This window comes from Macrotis lagotis, chromosome 1 (genome assembly GCF_037893015.1).
Source record: "Macrotis lagotis isolate mMagLag1 chromosome 1, bilby.v1.9.chrom.fasta, whole genome shotgun sequence".
NCBI classification, from domain to species: domain Eukaryota; kingdom Metazoa; phylum Chordata; class Mammalia; order Peramelemorphia; family Peramelidae; genus Macrotis; species Macrotis lagotis.
In genome coordinates, this window is record NC_133658.1 from 395,587,253 (window position 1) to 395,606,083 (window position 18,831).

The 18,831-nt window shown below is 41.1% G+C and overlaps 2 protein-coding genes across 6 annotated transcripts in view; one reads left to right on the forward strand and one right to left on the reverse strand.

Annotated features, from left to right (window-relative positions):
• Nucleotides 1–3,503, forward strand: part of FAXDC2 (fatty acid hydroxylase domain containing 2) — a 38,841-nt gene extending 35,338 nt beyond the window's left edge. Inside the window, exon 9 of one of the 2 annotated variants that reach the window (XM_074212546.1) lies at nucleotides 808–3,503. In XM_074212546.1, coding sequence (XP_074068647.1) covers nucleotides 808–964 — 157 coding nt within the window. In that variant the 3' untranslated portion in view covers nucleotides 965–3,503. The remainder of the gene's footprint in view (nucleotides 1–807) is intronic. The other variant, XM_074212545.1, reaches the window with a different exon arrangement.
• Nucleotides 3,504–10,040: 6,537 nt separating this feature from the next.
• Nucleotides 10,041–18,831, reverse strand: part of LARP1 (La ribonucleoprotein 1, translational regulator) — a 56,084-nt gene continuing 47,293 nt past the window's right edge. Inside the window, exons 17-19 of one of the 4 annotated variants that reach the window (XM_074212550.1) lie at nucleotides 18,301–18,410; nucleotides 18,000–18,127; nucleotides 10,041–16,488 (exon numbers count right to left, since the gene is read on the reverse strand). In XM_074212550.1, the coding sequence (XP_074068651.1) occupies nucleotides 16,288–16,488; nucleotides 18,000–18,127; nucleotides 18,301–18,410 (439 nt within the window). In that variant the 3' untranslated portion in view covers nucleotides 10,041–16,287. The remainder of the gene's footprint in view (nucleotides 16,489–17,999; nucleotides 18,128–18,300; nucleotides 18,411–18,831) is intronic. The other 3 variants (XM_074212548.1, XM_074212547.1, XM_074212549.1) reach the window with 3 other exon arrangements.

An 18,831-nucleotide genomic window follows, 5' to 3' on the forward strand; every position in this document is an offset into this window, starting at 1 on the left:
AAATACCAATAGTTGAACTGAATATCAATAACTCAACAATTATGTTTTCCTATGTACTTCACTCAAAGTAAGTTCTACCCAACAAGCCAGAGTCCTCCTTCAAGATCTTTTAAATATTTAAACAATGCATTACCTGAATTGCTTAGCCCCTTACTCAGGCAATGTAGTTTATATATTCTATTCTAGTCATGTTTATATATGCTAACATCTTTTATGCCACTCCTTTGGTGCAAGTTATTATATTATTGAGAATCTGCAATATCCTATTTGTAGCTATCTCCCTAGTCAACCATGCCACCAACAAATTTGATTCTTCATGGAAATATTAAGGTAAATAATGAGAGTAATAACTTAGACTGATAGAATTCCTTGCATCTGTCGTCTCATGCAATCCTCACAATGCAAGCCTATCCAAAAATGACTTTGAGAGAGAATAGAATAAGTCTCCTACCTTCCTAGAGGTTTCAACAGAGGAACTACTACATGTGTTTTTGCATGCACTGAACTAGATATTTCTAGGGTCTTTTCCAAAACGGATTCTTTGCAGAAGGAACTTCTACCAAAGTAGAGATTATATGAAATGTCTGCTGGAATTCAGTTCTCAAATTCTGTGACTTAACAGATTTGTGACTTTGGAGAGATTTCATTCTTTGAGTCTCTTCTATAAAAATGGGGACAAGAATAATTGTGTCCCCTATCTTTCAGAGTTGCTTTGAAGAAAGTGCTTTATAAATAAGATGCTGTAGAAATAAGAATTGTTATAATTTGGGTTTAGAAAATGCATCCCTATTTCTGCTCCACTGACAGATTCAATCAGTGCTATGGAGTGCTGGGGGTACTTGACCATCTTCATGGAACGGATACCACATTCAAGCAAACGAAGGCCTATGAAAGACATATGCTGTTGTTAAACCTTACTCCTCTTTCTGAGAGCATCCCCGACCCACCCAAGAAGATAGAGTGAGGAGGCATGAATCTTTGACCCCTATTCCTACTGCTTCCAATAGGGAGCTGTCCCCATTAGATCCCTGACAAATCAGCTGATAATTCTGCCAAATAATTTTCTAATGAGATAGAATCCCTGATATCTGACTTGATTGTAAAGGGGGGAGGGTAGGGTGGTGAGGGGAGAGAAGGAACAAAGTTTCCTAGCTAAGCAGGAGAAACTATCAATCCCAATTTTCTGCACACACCTATGCCACAATGAGCATGAGAGATTTTGAATTCAGAGAAGACTTGAGGAAATTTGTCCTAGTTGTATTTGAAAGGCTACAATTAGGAGCAGTGAATGAAAAATGCACTCAGAAAATGCTTCCCAACAATTAGAGCTATCCAAAAGTGGAATGAAATGCTTTAGGAGGTATTGAGTTTTCCAACCTTAAAGTTTTCAAACTGCATAACTATTTGGGGAACAGCACCTGCTTATAAATGGCCTGTATGCCCCTTCAGTTCCTTTGAGATTTTGTTATGAGGAACTCTCAAACCTAAGTCTTAAGACTGGATGAAAGGCTTATTGCAGTCAGATATTAAATCGGTTACTCTTGGCTGCCAGAACCTGCTATGGGAAACCCTAGCTAGCACTGGTATGGTGGAAGGAAAAGGGAAAAATGCAATGATCAACATAATTTCTTGTTCTCCAGGTTCTCAGTCTGGAAAGTAGCCGATTTTCTCTCTCCTATCTTGCCCCTGAATAGACTCAATCACAGAACATGGGATTTAGATAAAGGACATTAATCCAACCTCCACATTTTTTTTAGATAAACAGGCCCAGAGAGGAGGACTTGCTCAGGGTCGCAGGTTAAGTAATTGGGAGTCACTTCATCAAGGATGGATGCCATCAGCCTACATCAGGCTCCTGCCAAAGATGTTCCAACTTTCTCCCAATCTGCTAAGATGTTTTCTCATTTAGAAGAACAAAGTTTCAAGCTCAGGTCCTGAGTCCTCAAAACTGACCCAAAGAGCTTTCCCTGGATTTATGACCCAAGATAGCAAAGAAGCTAGAAACCCTAGCATTAAGCCCTGGCTGCCAAAACCCCAAGATGCCATGGTCATGGTGTCCCCTTACATGATTCTTTTAAGGGGATAGTATTCAAAGGCTTTAGTCCTCAGTTGCACAGCCAGCTAGGGTCCTAAGTGGTATGTTCTCAGTTTCCCCTCAATTCCTGGAAGCAGGTTTCACTGAGCACCTAGGATAGGAAGTAGCTGAAATCCTAAGCAGAATCCTTCCCTCACCCCCCCCCCCCCAGTGCAAGAGAATCCAAAAAGGGGCCCTGCATAACCCCTGAATACTCTGCAGTTGCGTAAGTGAACTTTCTAGGCCCAGAGCAGGGTGAGCATATAGAATGGCAAGATTGAAATCTAAGGGCCCTTGATTATTTTTGAGTCCAATTTCTCTCATTTTACAGATAAACAGACCCAGAAAAATGACTTGCCCAGTCAAGTGCTAATTGGCAGAACTGGGATTTGAACTTAGGTCCTCTAACTCCAAAACCAAGGCTCATTTCACTGTACCATGCCATCTCAAATTTCCTTCTCTCCACTTTTGAAGAATGTCAAATATGTCAAAGTACCCCCAGCTAAAACCCGGATTCTACTAAAGGCTACTGCCCTTCATCCTCTGTAATCTTTGCCTGCAAATAAAAATTAAAAAAAAAACTTGAGGTACTTTTAGTCCAGTGTAAGAATTTAACCCACATTTATTCAGCACCTATGTGCAAAACAGTTCACATTTAAATAGTCCATTGTTTACAAAGTGCCTGCCTTTCTACAACAAACCTGTGCTTTGCAATAAAAGAATTATCCCCATTTTATCACTGGAGAAACTGAAACTGGTTTTATCCAGGCTCCCAAAATGTAAAAGCTATGACTGAAACCTAGGTCTTTTTTTTTTCTTTTTAGGTTTTTGCAAGGCAAACGGGTTTAAGTGGCTTGCCCAAGGCCACACAGCTAGGTGTCTGAGACCGCATTTGAACCCAGGTACTCCTGACTCCAGGGCCAGTGCATTATCCACTACACCTAGCCCCCCCTTCTTGTGATTTTTTTAATGACACCAAAACTTGACAGTATGAGGGAAAGGCAACGTATGGGGATATACAGAGAATTTCCAACCCCGGTCCCAATCTCGGCCCAGCTTCTCGAATTTCTACGGTCAACCTCAATCTTAACGAAAAATGGGAAGAAAATACTATTAAGACTTAATCCCTGCCTTGCCTCCCCTCCTCTCCAAGATCTCCAGGCTAGTAACTCATACCTGTATTGGTTTTGGTTTATACTGGTTTATCCTCTCTCCACATAATAGTCCAATGAGTTCAGGAGACCACTGAGATGGGGGGGGGGGAACAGAAAAAAAATCTCATAACCCTAACCCACTTCATTATAGGTCTCTGATCATCATCAAGGTTACAAACTAGCAGTCTTCACAATGCACTATTTTTTTTTCTTTTTTTAAATTTATTTTTACTAAAGATATTATTTGAGTTTTACATTTTTCCCCCAATCTTGCTTCCCTCCCCCCTCCCCCCCCCCACAGAAAGCACTCTGTCAGTCTTTACTTTGTTTCCATGTTGTACCTTGTTCCAAATTGGGTGTGATGAGAGAGAAATCATATCCCTAAAGAGAAGAGAAGTCTAAGAGGTAACAAGATCAGACAATAAGCTATCTGTTTTTTTTTTCTAAATTAAAGGGAATAGTCCTTGCACTTTGTTCAAACTCCACAGCTCCTTATCTGGATACAGATGGTACTCTCCTTTGCAGACAGCCCAAGATTGTTCCCAATTGTTGCACTGATGGAATGAGCAAGTCCTTCAAGGTTGAACATCACTCCCATGTTGCTGTTAGGGTGTACAGTGTTTTTCTGGTTCTGCTCATCTCACTCAGCATCAGTTCATGCAAATCCCTCCAGGTTTCCCTGAAATCCTGTCCCTCCTGGTTTCTAATAGAACAGTAGTGTTCCATGACATACATATACCACAGTTTGCTAAGCCATTCCCCAATTGAAGGACATTTACTGGATTTCCAATTCTTTGCCACCACAAACAGGGCTGCTATAAATATTTTTGTACAAGTAATGTTTTTACCCTTTTTCTTCATCTCTTCAGGGTATAGACCCAATAGTGGTATTGCTGGGTCAAAGGGTATGCAAATTTTTGTTGCCCTTTGGGCATAGTTCCAAATAGCTCTCCAGAAGGGTTGGATGAGTTCACAGCTCCACCAACAGTGTAATAGTGTCCCAGATTTCCCACATCCCTTCCAACAATGATCATTATCCTTCCTGGTCATACTGGCCAATCTGAGAGGTGTGAGGTGGTACCTCAGAGAAGCTTTAATTTGCATTTCCTCTAATTAATGATTTAGAACATTTTTTCATATGTCTATGGATTACTTTGATCTTCTCATCTGTAAATTGCTTTTGCATATCCTTTGACCATATGTCAAATGGGGAATAGCTTTTTGTTTTAAAAATATGTCTCAGTTCTCTGTATGTTTTAGAAATGAGTCCTTTGTCAGAATCATTAGTTGTAAAGATTGTTTCCCAATTTACTACATTTCTTTTGATCTTGGTTACATTGGTTATCTGTGCAAAATCTTTTTAATTTAATGTAATCAAAATCATCTAATTGGTTTTTGGTGATGTTCTCCAACTCTTCCTTAGTCATAAACTGTTCCCCTTTCCATGGATCTGACAGGTAGACTAGTCCTTGATCTTCTAATTTCCTTATAGTATTGTTTTTTATGTCTATGTCCTGTAACCATTTGGATCTTATCTTGGTAAAGGGTGTGAGGTGTTGGTCTAATCTAAGCTTCTTCCATACTAACTTCCAATTATCCCAGCAATTTTTATCAAAGAGGGAGTTTTTATCCCAATGGCCAGACGCTTTGGGTTTATCAAACATCAAATTACTATAATCATCTCCTGCTTTTACACCTAGTCTATTCCACTGATCCACCACTCTGTTTCTTAGCCAATACCAAACAGTTTTCATGACTGATGCTTTATAATTTAATTTTAGATTGGGAGGGCTAAGCCACCTTCTTTTGTACTTTTTTTCATTAAGCTCCTGGCAATTCTTGACTTTTTATTTCTCCATATGAATTTACTTACATTTTTTTCTAACTCGTTAAAGTAATTTTTTGGAATTTTGATTGGTAGGGCACTAAACAGAGTTTAGTTTTGGTAGAATTGTCATTTTTATTATATTAGCTCTCCCTATCCATGAGCAGTTGATATTTACCCAGTTATTTAAATCTAATTTAATTTGTGTGAGAAGTGTTTTATAATTGTTTTCAAAAAGATTCTGAGTCTGTCTTGGGAAATAGACTCCCAAATATTTTATATTGTCTGAGGTTACTTAGAATGGGATTTCTCTTTCTAGCTCTTCCTGCTGTTTCTTGCTAGACATATATAGAAAAGTTGAGGATTTATGTGGGTTTATTTTATAACCTGCAACTTTGCTAAAATTGTTAATTGTTTCCAGTAGTTTTTTAGATGATTTCTTGGGATTTTCTAGGTAGAGCATCATGTCATCTGCAAAGAGTGAGAGTTTTGTCTTTTGCTTCCCAATTCGAATTCCTTCAATTTCTTTTTCTTCTCTAATTGCTGATGCTAACATTTCTAATACAATATTGAATAGTAGTGGTGATAATGGGCACCCTTGTTTCACCCCTGATCTTAATGGGAATACCTCTAGCCTCTCCCCATTGAGTATAATGCTTGTTGATGGTTTCAGATAGATACTAATGATTTTAAAGAACAGTCCATTTATTCCTACACTCTCTAGTGTTTTTAATAGGAATGGATGCTGTATTTTGTCAAAAGCTTTTTCAGCATCTATTGATATGATCATATGATTTCTGATAGGTTTGTTGTTGATATAATTAAGTATGCTAACAGTTTTCCTAATATTGAACCAACCCTGCATTCCTGGAATAAATCCTACTTGATCATAATGTATTATCCTAGTGATGACTTGTTGTAATCATTTTGCTAAGATTTTATTTAGGATTTTTGCATCTATAATCATCAGGGAGATAGGTCTATAATTTTCTTTCTCTGTTTTAACTCTTCCTGGTTTAGGTAACAGTACCATATTGGTTTCATAGAAAGAGTTAGGCAGAGTTCCATCTTTCCCTATTTTTCCAAAGAGTTTATATAGGATTGGAACCAATTGTTCCTTAAATGTTTGGTAGAATTCACTTGTGAATCCATCAGGCCCTGGAGATTTTTTTTTTTAGGGAGTTCAGTAATGGCTTGTTGAATTTCTTTTTCTGAGATAGGGTTGTTTAGGTATTTAATCTCTTCTTCATTTAACCTGGGCAACTTATATTTTTGTAAATATTCATCCATTTCACTTAGATTATCATATTTATTGGCATAGAGTTGGGCAAAATAATTTCAAAATATTACTTTAATTTCCTCCTCATTGGTGGTGAGTTCACCTTTTTCATTTATGATACTAGCTATTTGGTTTTCTTCTTTCTTTTTTTTAATCAAATTGACCGGAGGTTTATCAATTTTACTGGTTTTTTCATAATACCAACTTTTGGTTTTATTTATTAATTCAATAGTTTTTTTGCTTTCAGTTTTATTTTCTCCTTTAATTTTTAGAATTTCTAATTTGGTACTTAATTGGGGATTTTTGATTTGTTCTTTCTCTAATTTTTTTAGTTGCATGTTTAGTTCATTGATTTCCTCTTTCTCCAATTTATTCATATAAGCATTTAGAGCTATAATATATCCCCTAAGAGTTCCTTTGAATGAATCCCATAGGTTTTGGTATGTTGTTTCATCATCATCATTATCTAGGATAAAATGGTTAATTCTTTCTATAATTATATTGTTTTTTGGTCCACTCATTTTTTAAAATGAGGTTATTCAGTTTCCAATTTGTTCTGGGTCTATATCTCCTTGGCCCAGTATTGCATATGACTTTTATTGCATTGTAATCTGAGAAAGACGTATTCATTATTTCTGCCTTTCTGCAGTTGATCATTAGGTTTTTATGTCCTAGTACATGGTCAATTTTTGTATAAGTTCCATGTACTGCAGAGAAAAAGGTATATTCCTTTTTATCCCCATTCAGTTTCCTCCATAAGTCTACAATATCTAATTTTTCTAACAATCTATTTAACTCCCTAATTTCTTTCTTGTTTGTTTTATGATTTGATTTATCTAGATCTGATAGCGGGAAGTTGAGGTCTCCTACTAGTAGAGTTTTGCTGTCTATGTCTTCCTGTAATTCTTTCAGCTTCTCCTCTAAGAATTTGGGTGCTGTCCCACTGGGTGCATATACATTCAATATTAAAATGACTTTATTGTCTATGGTACCTTTTAGGAGGATAAAGTTTCCTTCCTTATCTCTTTTAACGCTATCTATTTTTGCTGCTGCTTTGTCTAAGATAAGGGTTGCTACCCCTGCTTTTCTTACTTCAGCTGAAGCAAAATATATTTTGCTCCAACCTTTTACCTTTACTCTATATGTATCTCTCTGCTTCAAATGAGTTTCTTGTAAGCAGCATATTGTAGGATTCTGGTTTTTTAATCCACTCTGCTGTTTGCTTACGTTTTAAGGGAGAATTCATCCCATTCACATTTAAGGTTATGATTACTAATTCTTTATTGTCCTCCGTGCTATCTTCCCTCTGTTTGTATTTTCCCCCTTTCCCCCTTTTATCCATATTCCCCAGTCTTTTGTTTCTGAAAACCACCCCCTTCAGTGTGTTTTGCCCTCCTATATCACACCCTCCCCTTTCTTTCCCTTTTTCCCTTCCCTTCCTTTTATTATTTTCCCTTATTTCCCCCCCTCCCTTTTTCCCCTTTTAATACTTGAAAGGTTAGATGTTTTATAAGTTAACTGAATATGTGTAGGTTGACTTTAAGCCAAGTCTGATGAGAAGATTCAGGTGTTTCTTCTCTGCTCCCTTCTTCCCCACTGTTACCATAGGTTTTTTTGTACCTCTTCGTGTAATGAGATTTGTCCCATTCAATCCCCTCCCTCCTCCCATCTCTTTCCTGTCCCCCTTTTTAAGGCAGTAGTGTTTTCTTTTCCTTAGGTTATCTAAGTCATAGAAAATTCTGAGTGTCTGACCCTTCTAGTTCTGTATATTCTATCGAATAGAGTCTAAATTCCTGAGAGTTATTAGTCTTTCTCCCGAATGGGGTTAAAGCTAGTTACATCCCATTTGATAGCAGTCTCATGGATAGGTTATGAAAGTCCATCATTTCTGGCAAGGTGTATTCTCTCTGTTAGAGTTACATTTATTGCATTTTTTTCTTTTACCACCCCCCCTTTTTTTTTTTTACCTTTTCATGTGTCTCTTGAACCTCCTGTTTGATGTCTAAATTTTCTGTTTAGCTCTTGTCTTTTCATCAGAAGTTTTTGGAATTCTTCCATTTCGTTAAATGTCCATCTTTTTCCCGGGAAGAGTAGGCTCAGCTTTGCAGGAAAGTAGATTCTTGGCTGCATTCCAAGCTCCTGTGCTCTTCGAAATATCTCATTCCAGGCCCTTCGATCCCTTAATGTTGATGCAGCCAGGTCCTGCGTGATCCTTACTGTGGCTCCTTGATATTAAAATTGTTTCTTTCTGGCTGCTTGCAGGATTTTCTTTTATCTGATAGTTCTGCAGTTTGGCCACAGCATTCCTTGGTGTTTTCATTTTAGAATCTTTTTCTGGTGGGGATCCATGTACTCTTTCAATAACTACTTTGCCTTCCAATTCCATGATATCAGGGCAGTTTTCCATCACTAGATCCTGTAATATTAAGTCCAGGCTTTTTTTCTCTTCAATGTTTTCAGGAAGTCCTATAATTTTCAGGTTGCCCCTCCTCGATCTATTCTCAAGGTCAGTGGTTTTGTTGATGAGGTATTTTACAATCGCTTCTATTTTTTCTTTTTTGATTTTGACTCTTGCTGTCTCATGGAGTCATTAGTTTCTGTAGACTCCATTCTTTTTTGGGGGGAGGAGTTTTCTTCATTAACCTTTTGCAACTCCTTTTCCAATTGGTCAATTCTACTTTTGAAAGAGCTTTCCATTTGACCAATTGAGGTTTTGAGAGAATTTCTTTTTGCATTTGCTCATTTGAGGATCTGAGAGAATTGTTCTCATTTTGTAATTGTCCAATTGATGATCTGAGAGATTTATTCTCCTTTTGTGTTTGTCCAATTGTACTTTCTAAGGTTTTGTTTTCTTGTTCCAAGGTATTGTCTCTCCCAAATTTTTAAGCTCCTTCCTTATTTCTTCGAGGAAGTCTTTCTGTGCTGGAGACCAGATTGTATTCTCCTCAGAGGTTCCATGTCTCTCTGAGTTGGGGTCTTTCCCTTCCAGGAATTTTTCTATGGATCCACCTTTCCGCTGACCCTTCTTCATTATGCTAAGACCTTGATTGGGGGGGGTGGGGCTGGTTCACCTGGGCTTGGGATAGCTAAAGGCTTTACTGAGTGCAATTTCTCTGGCTGGCCAGTAGGAGGTGCTGGTTGCCCTCTCTGGAGTGTCTGTGACCTGGGTTGCCAGGCCTTCTCCCTTTGCCCGAAGGGAGGAGTTGGAACTATTGAATTCTTTTGCCTTCAATCAATGGTGGGCTTTACCCTGGCCTGAGGTCATTCCTCAGCTGGGCTGGTTCTTCTGCTCACACACCTGGGCCTGAGGCAGATGTAGTTTGCAATTGTTTGTTTTGGAGGAGGCATCAGTGCAATGGAGGCATGGGCTCAGAGTTTCTCAGATCGAAGGAGCCCAGCGATGGTGTCCGCAGCTCTCCTGCACCAGACCTCTCCCCGCAGCCCCTTCCCCAAACTCCAGGGGGACAGCACCAACACCAGCACCTCTGCTTCCCCGCGGACCCAAGCCCCTTTCGTCCAGCCCCACCGCTGATCCAGCAGGTCCCACTCTCCGGCCCTCAGACTCCCGGTCCCAATTCAGCTGTTAACTCTGGCTGATCCGGGTCTGATACTCACCTGCCCAAATTCTACCAAAGCTGCAGCGGGAGACAAATCCTGAGGTAGATGCTCTTTCTCCTGGCTTTTCTCTCTGGGTTCCGTGAGTCGAACTTCCTCTAAGAGGTTTGTTTCATGTGATAGATGGGGAAGAGATCAGGAGACTCTAGAACTGTGCCTGTTTTCTCTCCACCATCTTGACCCGAAGCCACAATGCACTATTTAAATTGCCACATTAATCTTACCACAGGGTATATTCCCCCATTACCAAAATCTGCAGTAAAGCTTGAGAGATGCCTGCAATGATACTTAAAGTACTTAAAATTTTATCTGTGTTGAGTGAAGACCATAGTTAAGGATAGCCACTGGTGCTAGAAACCGAAATTCAAATGTGTCATTCACCCCATAACTCCCCTGTGCACTATACTAGGAAAAAGACAAACCAGATTAAAATGTAATTGGGAAATGTTTAACACAGAAGAATACAGATAATGTTGATATGTGGTATTTATAAGACAACATGAACTGGCAGAGATCTTTACAGTTTAGTGGCCCTTTTGACACCACTGATGTAGACCCATCAGTGAGCAGGCAAACTGTGGTCTTGTCAGATTATCCAACAGCTTATCAACATTTTTTACCCTTGGTTCTTTTCTCCTTTCTCCCTTTAAATCATTCCAAACTGATTACTGGAAACCTCTCTATGTTGTTCAGTTGACCTCATACGGGGATGAGTTGCCATTTCCCAGGGTCATCCAGCTAGACAATATCACGCTGGATTTGAACTCATGAATATGAGTCTTCCTGATTCCAAGCTTAATGCTCTCTCCAGTGAGTCCTGTAGCTGCGCTCCTCCCCTTAGTCTCTTTTAAAATGATCATTTCATATAGCTCAGTCTGTGCCACTTTTGAACAGCTGTGGTTAGGCAGTTTCTCCTTATTGAAATACTCAAATTGGTACCTGAGAAATTTTCACATATTTCACTCTATGGGCCCAAATAAGTTTCATCCCCAGCCTTTCCATTAGTAAAGATAACAGCCTAAATCTTTTCTAAAAAGTCTACCAGTTTATTCATCCAGTATTTGAATAGCATGATTTCAAGCCTTCACATCCTGCCTGGTTCATTCCTATTGATGCCTTTACTAACATGGAACTAAGAACAATATTGTAGGTCCAGTAATAACTTCATTAATTATCCCCCCCCCCCCCACACCGTTCACCTCAAAGTATCAGGGCACTGTTGTATGGGGTGGGGAAGGGGTTTTTACCAAAAAAATCACAAATCACCCCTGCCCTCAAGGAGTTTGCATGCTACTAGAAGCTTACATGCTACAAACGTGAACTGTTTGTTTTTAACTCACCTTTTTTTTTTTTTAAACTCTACATTTACCTGTCAGTGTATCAGATATTTCTTACTGGTCTAGCCTGTCAAGACTTTGGATCCCAATAATCTGTCATCCAACATTGTAGCCTTCCTTCCAGTTGTGTCACTGATCAATATGAACAAGCACCAAAGAAAAGATCCCTGGGCACTCTTCTATTCAATTGAAACAAAACCTTTTCATTTTGATACTTAATGTATAATCTTATTTACCTTTTCTCATCTTCTAAACTGAGTTGTATTTAGTAATCCTCACTGGCTTGATTCTTCTGTTCATACCCAAACCTGACAGTAACATCAGCAAAATGACCAACCTGTAGTTTGGGCCTTAATTGGTTGGACAGCAGGGAAACTAGATGGCAATGTCTTGCTAGGGCCTGGATTCCTACCATAAAGCTAACACCACTTAATGCTTGTTATGGGGGGGGGAGGGTATCCCAACTAATTCATACTATAGAACTAATGAGTACCTCTTCTGGAATTCTCTTATTACTCTAACAAGTATAAAATTAGCCACTCCCAACATTCATGGCAGGCAGACTTAAATTTCTTGGATGTTATTTGCAATTTCTCCATACTCAAGAGTTCAGACTCCAGGGGAAGGAGAGAAATGCCCCTTTCCCCATGTTTCATTCATTCCAACTCAGCCATTGCACATCAGTTCATCTACAGCCAATTGTAACATCCAGACGCTTCTCTAACCCTTGTCAATAGGCAACTCAATCTGCCTTCAAAAATAATCTTTTGTATTTAATTTCTGCTTTAACACTCTTGTGTGGTTGGCTTCCTCCAACTCAGTAACAGCTCTCCATCCTTCTATCCATCACCCCCAATCCAATCCCTGGAGTGGGAGAAAGGAGTCACCATGACAGTCTTTTGAAATTTTTATTTTTATACTTTTTTTTGTATTAAAAAGGAAAAAGCATAATTACCACAAATTACAAAGGACTAAAGCGTTACTAGAATAATGAATGAATCACATCAGCCTGGAAAGCAGATACTCTGAATAATATTAATGTTATAATACAAGCTCATTCAAGTATCTTACATTTTTTTTTGTCCTTTTAAATGTGATGTTCTAGCACATGGTAAAATTATGTCCTATCAGGGAAAAGGTGGGTCCTTTACAGCAAAGCTGGATGACGTTTTCCTCTCTGGTGGGGAAACAGGCTATAACTTTTGCCTTTACCTTCAACATGGCTGAAAAGGGGTGCAGTTTTTTTGTTGTATTTCGAGGGGGGAAGCCAAGTGATCCCCTTCTGATCTGGGACAATGGATTCCAATTTGGGAGGAGCCAGACCATCCAAGCTCTCCAAGTTTTGGTGAAGTTATACATGTGTAGCTCAGTCATTGGCCCCGTTTGTCCCCCTCTTACCCCTGTATCCCTGGCCTAGGTGGGCTGGCTTCCCCCTTCTCTGAGCAGCCAGGGCTAATTTTTCTCCTGTTGCAAAAGCAAAATTTCTAAAAGGGAAAAAGTAAGTTATAAGGTAATGAAATAAAATTTTCCCAAGAGGGCTCAGCACCAATCTATGTCTGAGTCAGTAGCCCAGGCTGGGGATGAGGGAATATCTGAATTTATAGTGCATCTTCTCCCAAAGACAAACCAGGAGGGAAGGTTAGCAAGTTCCAAACTAGAGCAGAAGGTGGGAGTGAACAAGAGGCACTACTCAGAGGCTAGTTAATACCAAAGTTCTTACTGGAACAAGCCAACCTAGGGAAAGTAAGTGAAACCATCCAGGACATGGAACAACTTTTTCTTTTGTATGGGACAGAGGATGGGGAGGGGCTGTGGAGGAAACGAAGAGCTTTGTGACTCAGGTCTTGGGGTCCTTGAGGGGAAATGGAAGGGCAGGCCTGGAGGTCCTAGCCCCCCTGGCGTGCTTGTCACAGATAAGTCGGTCCTAAATTCAAGTGTCTTCAGAAAGTGAAGATGTAAACTACTCTTTGAAACATTAACCCCTAAAACATTAAAATAAAAAAAAAAATCCCCCCCACCCCACCTGTGAGCTGAGATGTAGTGCTGATATACCCACCCAGAGAACATTCTGTTAGGGAATTTCCTTATAAGGAGTCAAGGAGACCAAAAGGACAGTCTCACTAGATTCCCACCATGGGCCCAAGGGCAGAAACCAGAGAACTGGGACTTGAGTCAAGTACAGACTGTGGGGGAGTCACAGGGAAATCCCAGCAAGCAATCTGCACATCTAACCACTATAGGATGGCTGATGTAGGAAGCTATCCTGCCTCTGGCTTGTCCTGGCCCTCCCTGCTTTCCAACCCCAAGTATGGCAGAGGACTGAGCTTTGAGGTTACTGTGGCATCAGAGATACAGTACCAGAGCTGGTCAGTCTGGAGGAAAGAATGGAAGTGGGGGGAAATGCCCAGGGGAGTCCATTGCCAAGGCAAGCACCAGACCAGGGCTAGAGGGCCTCAGAAACTCTTGCCCTGGTAAAGGCTAGGCAAACTTACCTCCATGGCCAACTCTGTTGCCTCAGATGTGATTGGGCCCCCAGAGGGCTGGAGGAGCTTATAGACCAGCTCCTGGGCCACACATAACAAAGGACAAAACCCAAGATGCTTTTAGGATGGGGGAGCAGCTAAGAACAATAAAAAGTGGGGTGTTATCTTAGGCCCCTTTGGCAAATATGCTAGTTCCAGTCCAACAATGGGATATAGAGGCTAATTCTGTCAATGACCATTACTACCAAGTGACCTCCTACCCTCGAAATATTGATTTGGACATAGAAGGAAGATCAAACTCTAGAGCCTAGTGAATAAGTGGGGGGATGGGTGGGGGGATGTGGCAACTTAACACCAAGACTGAAAGTGTTGAAGACATTCACTTCCCTTTGTGCCTTCCTTTACTCTATTCCTTCTGATTATGAGGGGCCTGCTACCTTATTCCTTTAGTTCCACCATAACCCAGAGACCTGACAAGTGGTTAGCAGCTAAGTGGCTGCTAGAGCATCAGGTACACATATGGCTGTAGTCTGTCATGGGAGATTCCCTCCCAATTCTGACGTAACATCACCCCTCCCACCTCCCCAAAAATGTGGCCACATTTTTCCCTTGGGGGATAGGGTAGCCAAGAGCCAAAGACATGTGGAGTTAGGGAACCAGGCAGAGGACAAAAGGCAGGGGGCCAAATACATATATACCATGAGAAACACAGCAGAGAAGAAATCAGCCTCTAGGGGAGACCAAAGCCTCCCCAGACTTTAAAAGACTGGACTAATTCCTGGAGGTGGGTGCAAATAAGAACAAGGACAAAGAAAGTTTATCTTCAATGGCCAACCCAACCATCTAGCCACCCAACAACCTGGGAGAATATGCTCTGCCCCCTACCACCATAGGAAGCACATGGGAGTTCAAAAGGTGGGAACTGAAACAAGACTAGAGCTTATCGATCTCCAGCACCTACGATGCCACTTTCTCTGATGGAACTCAAGGTTTGGGGAAGGGGATTGCTCTGGGGCTCACATCTCTCAACTGATGTTCAGGACCCTGGGGAGGGAGGCATATAAAAAAAAAAAGGCAAAGTGAGGATGGGGGTATGTGGCGCGACAACAGCACAGTACATACACAGAACGTCAGCTTCAAACTACGCATCGGCAGGTATCCAAACAAACCACCCCCTCCCCAGCTGTGGCTCTGCTTTCCACCACAGGGGTTGGGAGGTGGGGGGAGAAGGGTGCTGTGCAGGTGGTATCTCAGTCCCAAGGAAGATTTCCAGCCTGTTGAAACTCAGTTATATCCAGCCAGCCAAAGACCAGAACAAGAACTTCTGATGTCAAGTCAGTTTTAGTCTGTGATCCCAGCCAGATTTCTGACTCCACAGAGGAAAACAGGCAAGTGTGTGTCAAATCCCCACTCCACAATAAGGCAACTTTTAAAATATTATTTTTAAGGACAAAAGAACAAAGGGCAAGAAGTCGCTTTTTGTGGTTTGGGGTTGGGGTGGGGTTTTTTTTTTGGTCTTTTGTGGTAAATTTTGTCCTTTTTTTGTCATTTTTCAAGGGAAAGAAAAGTAAAATAAAATAAATCATCTTTTAACAGGGTCTCTTCTTCAGTGAGCAGCGTCTCTCTGGGCTTGGGGAGGGGCTAGGGAATTGGAAAGTATATGAGAGAGGGGGAGGGCCCTGCCTTCCCTCCCCAAGCAGCCACTCGCTGGGCCAGCCCCAGGCCAGATCCTTTGGTTTCCTCCTCCAAGGTCTATAGGTCCGAAGGGCGAAGCAGGAATGGGAGGTTTGGGAAGGAAGCAGGGGGAGGGAGGACTAAGAATGGTGGTGAAGGCCACCAGATGAGGGTGTAGATCATTCTCCTAGGAGCCAGGCAGTTCTATGGCTCTCAATTGGAGATGTCTCCGCTTGACTGTGAGATTGGCAGTTTCCACAGGATAACACCAGCCTGGGGGTGGGTTGGTGGGGTGGCACTCTAGGTCTCTGTGCAGGCTGCATAGTAGAATTGTTGGGGTAGAAGAGAGGAAAAAGTCTCTGGGACCAGGTAGCAGGGGTTGTGGGCTGCCAGCTGTAGAATTGAAGAGTGATTTTGGTAATACGGATGAAATTCTGTCAATAATTTAAAACAACATATATGCGTATGTGTGTATATCTCTATCTGATATAGATATACACACAGACTCATATACACACATACATACACACACGCACACACGCACACACACACACACACACATATATCTATATATATATATCTATATCTCTCTCAAACTCTCCCCTCCCCACCCTGGGCCAAATAAGCTAAGACATGAAGACTTGAGAGGGAAAGGGAGGGAAAGGGAGGGGTGGGGATGGGAGTCTCCATTTGATGGGTCATCACAGTGGCCAGAAGCCAGTCTCTTGTCAAGTCGTGTGCCCTGCAGTGGCCTGTTCTTGGATTGTCCACCTTCATTCCAACCTCTCCATTCTTGTGACTTTCTCTGTCCCCTTCCTTCCCCAAGTCCAAGTGGGAAACAGCCCTTCACTTTCCCAAAGTCTGTACGTCTGAGGGCTGGATTGATATTTTGGCATCTTCCCTTGCAGACTGGCTGGCAGGTGGGATGTGGGCTTGGCTGGATCCTGGGGCCGGTTTGCTGGAAGACTGGGACGGATACCGTTTCCGGGCTTCTCCTCCTGCCGGCGCTACGTACCTCTTGTGGCTTCCTTCCTCACCCATGGGGGGCTGAAACAGAGAGCAAATGGGTCCAACATGAAACTGGGGTAGAGCTAATGCCCCCCTTCTCATTCCATCCTCACCCAGGGGACAGGACACCAGAATGGAGTCATGCACAATACAAGAAAATGCATGGTTCTAGAACTGGAGGACAGGTTTAAATCGCAGACTGGATGCCTATTATGTTTGAGACCTTGAGCAAGTCGACAAAGGGTTTGGATTAGAGGTGAGTTATGAATTTGATTCTGGGGTCAAATCTTAGCACTATCACTTAGGTTTCTGATGTTGGCCAAGTTTCTTAACTTCTCCAAGGCTGCTTCTTATGTGTATAGAGCTGGACTAGATGATATCAAAAGTCCTTCTTAGCTCTATATTAATGTTTCTGTGAGTTCTAAATCCAGTCCACACATACTATTTAAGCTGAGACTCAACTTCATTAATTGTAAAATAGAAATAATTAGCAACACTCCACTTTTTCCTGTCTCAGAGATGTTTTAAAGCCCAAGTGAGATTACTATTAATCCTGCAACTCTGAGAAATATCAAATTATAGCCAACCCTCTTTCCTTAGGACTCCACTAAACATCTTTTGGAATTCATTCAAGTTTCAGTACTAGAATAAGGGTCTTACTAAAGTTTAATAATCACAGGAGTTGGAGCAGTTAGGCGGCGCAGTGGGGAAAGCACGGGCCCTGGAGTCAGGAAGACCTGAGTTCAAATGTGGCCTCAGACACTTAATTATCCAGCTATGCGACCTTGGGCAAGTCAACTAACCCCATTGCCTTGCAAAAACAGGAAACACAGCAACAAAAATAATCATAAGAATTCTAGAGTCTGGTAGGAAGAAATCAGTATGGCTCTAGCCAAATGAAGCCTGAACCCCATTCTCTCAGCCTACACCTTTGAAAGTTTACACATTTGGACTTTTCAACATCTAAGTCTTCTCTCTCCGTAACTGAACTATACAATTCCTAGAAGCACTCTTCCCCTTCCTGCTTCTAAGAACCTAATATCATGTGCAACACCACTTTTGCTCCCAATCTCAAAGTGATTAAGAATCTGGGTTCCCTAGATGGATTGAGTTATAGTAACCTGGACCAACCACAGGGTGTCACTGTTGGAGCATTTTCAGAGGAGATGGGGATGGGTATATCAAGAAAATGATGAGGTCAGAGCCTCAGAAAGACTAAGAAAGAACGGATCTTAGTAGAACACAGAATATTAAGCATTAGGAGATTTAGGCCAAGTGAGAGACCACTGTCCTTAGACCTCTGAAGGACAGCCTTTAATTCTACATACCATTTTTAAGGTAAAGATACTGATAAGCTGTACAATGGAAAAGGAACTAAATTTTCAGGATATGAGCTGCCACTTCTTACCTGTATGACCATGGGCATGTATATCATTAACTTCTGAGGGCGCTCTATCCTCAACCTTGTAAAAAGTCTCTAGGAATCCTTATCTATGACAATCATGCACACAGTAACCCCAGGGCAGGCAGAGATGGCAAGAGTCACTCACATCCACTCGGAAGTCTTCTAGTCGTCGGAATTTGCCGAGGTATTCTTGAAGTTTGGGGTCAATATCCAAGTTTTTGGCTTTGGAATATTTTAAGAAGGCCCAGAATTTTTCCAGCCCATACAGCTGTCCTGTGGGAAGATAAAGGTTTTAAAACTGGCAAAGTCTAAAGAGTCCAGGGGAATGGCCATGTGCTAGACATTTAATCAAGTGGTCTCAAAAACCTCAGAAAATCTAGATAGCTGTGTTCTTGATCCTTTTCCCCCAAACCATTAGCTCAAAGACTCCACACTGAGCTTCCTACCCGCTTCATAGTCCTTCACAGTCTCATCCTGGAAATCTTTAAATATATCCGGTCGGAACTTCTTTTCCAAACCATAACTGTAATATCGAAAAAGGCACTCCAAACCATACCTGTAAAAAACCAGAAGATGTAAATTAGGGCTCAGCTTTTTCACTTGTGAAATGGAGACAGTATTACTGTCTCATCTAGGGACTGAATTGGCAAATATTTAATGAGCAAAGCCTTGTATTATCGTGGCAGAAGACAAAAAAGCTAGTAAGGTTCATAGCTCAACAGCTCCATAAAGAGAGTGAGGGAGGAAATAAAATACAAATCATTAGTAGTAAAAAGTATCCAAGAACATGAGAATTACAAGGCTAGATGATGATTTCCCAAAGGAAAAATTCACTTGTTGTGGAGGGGGAGGAGTTAAAGACAAAGAATATTGGACCTAGGTCTCAGAAAAATGGATGGGAGAATAAACTAATGATATGTTTACAGGTGAGAAAAGTGGGACTCAGAGAGGTTTACTTGATAATAAAGTAAAATTCA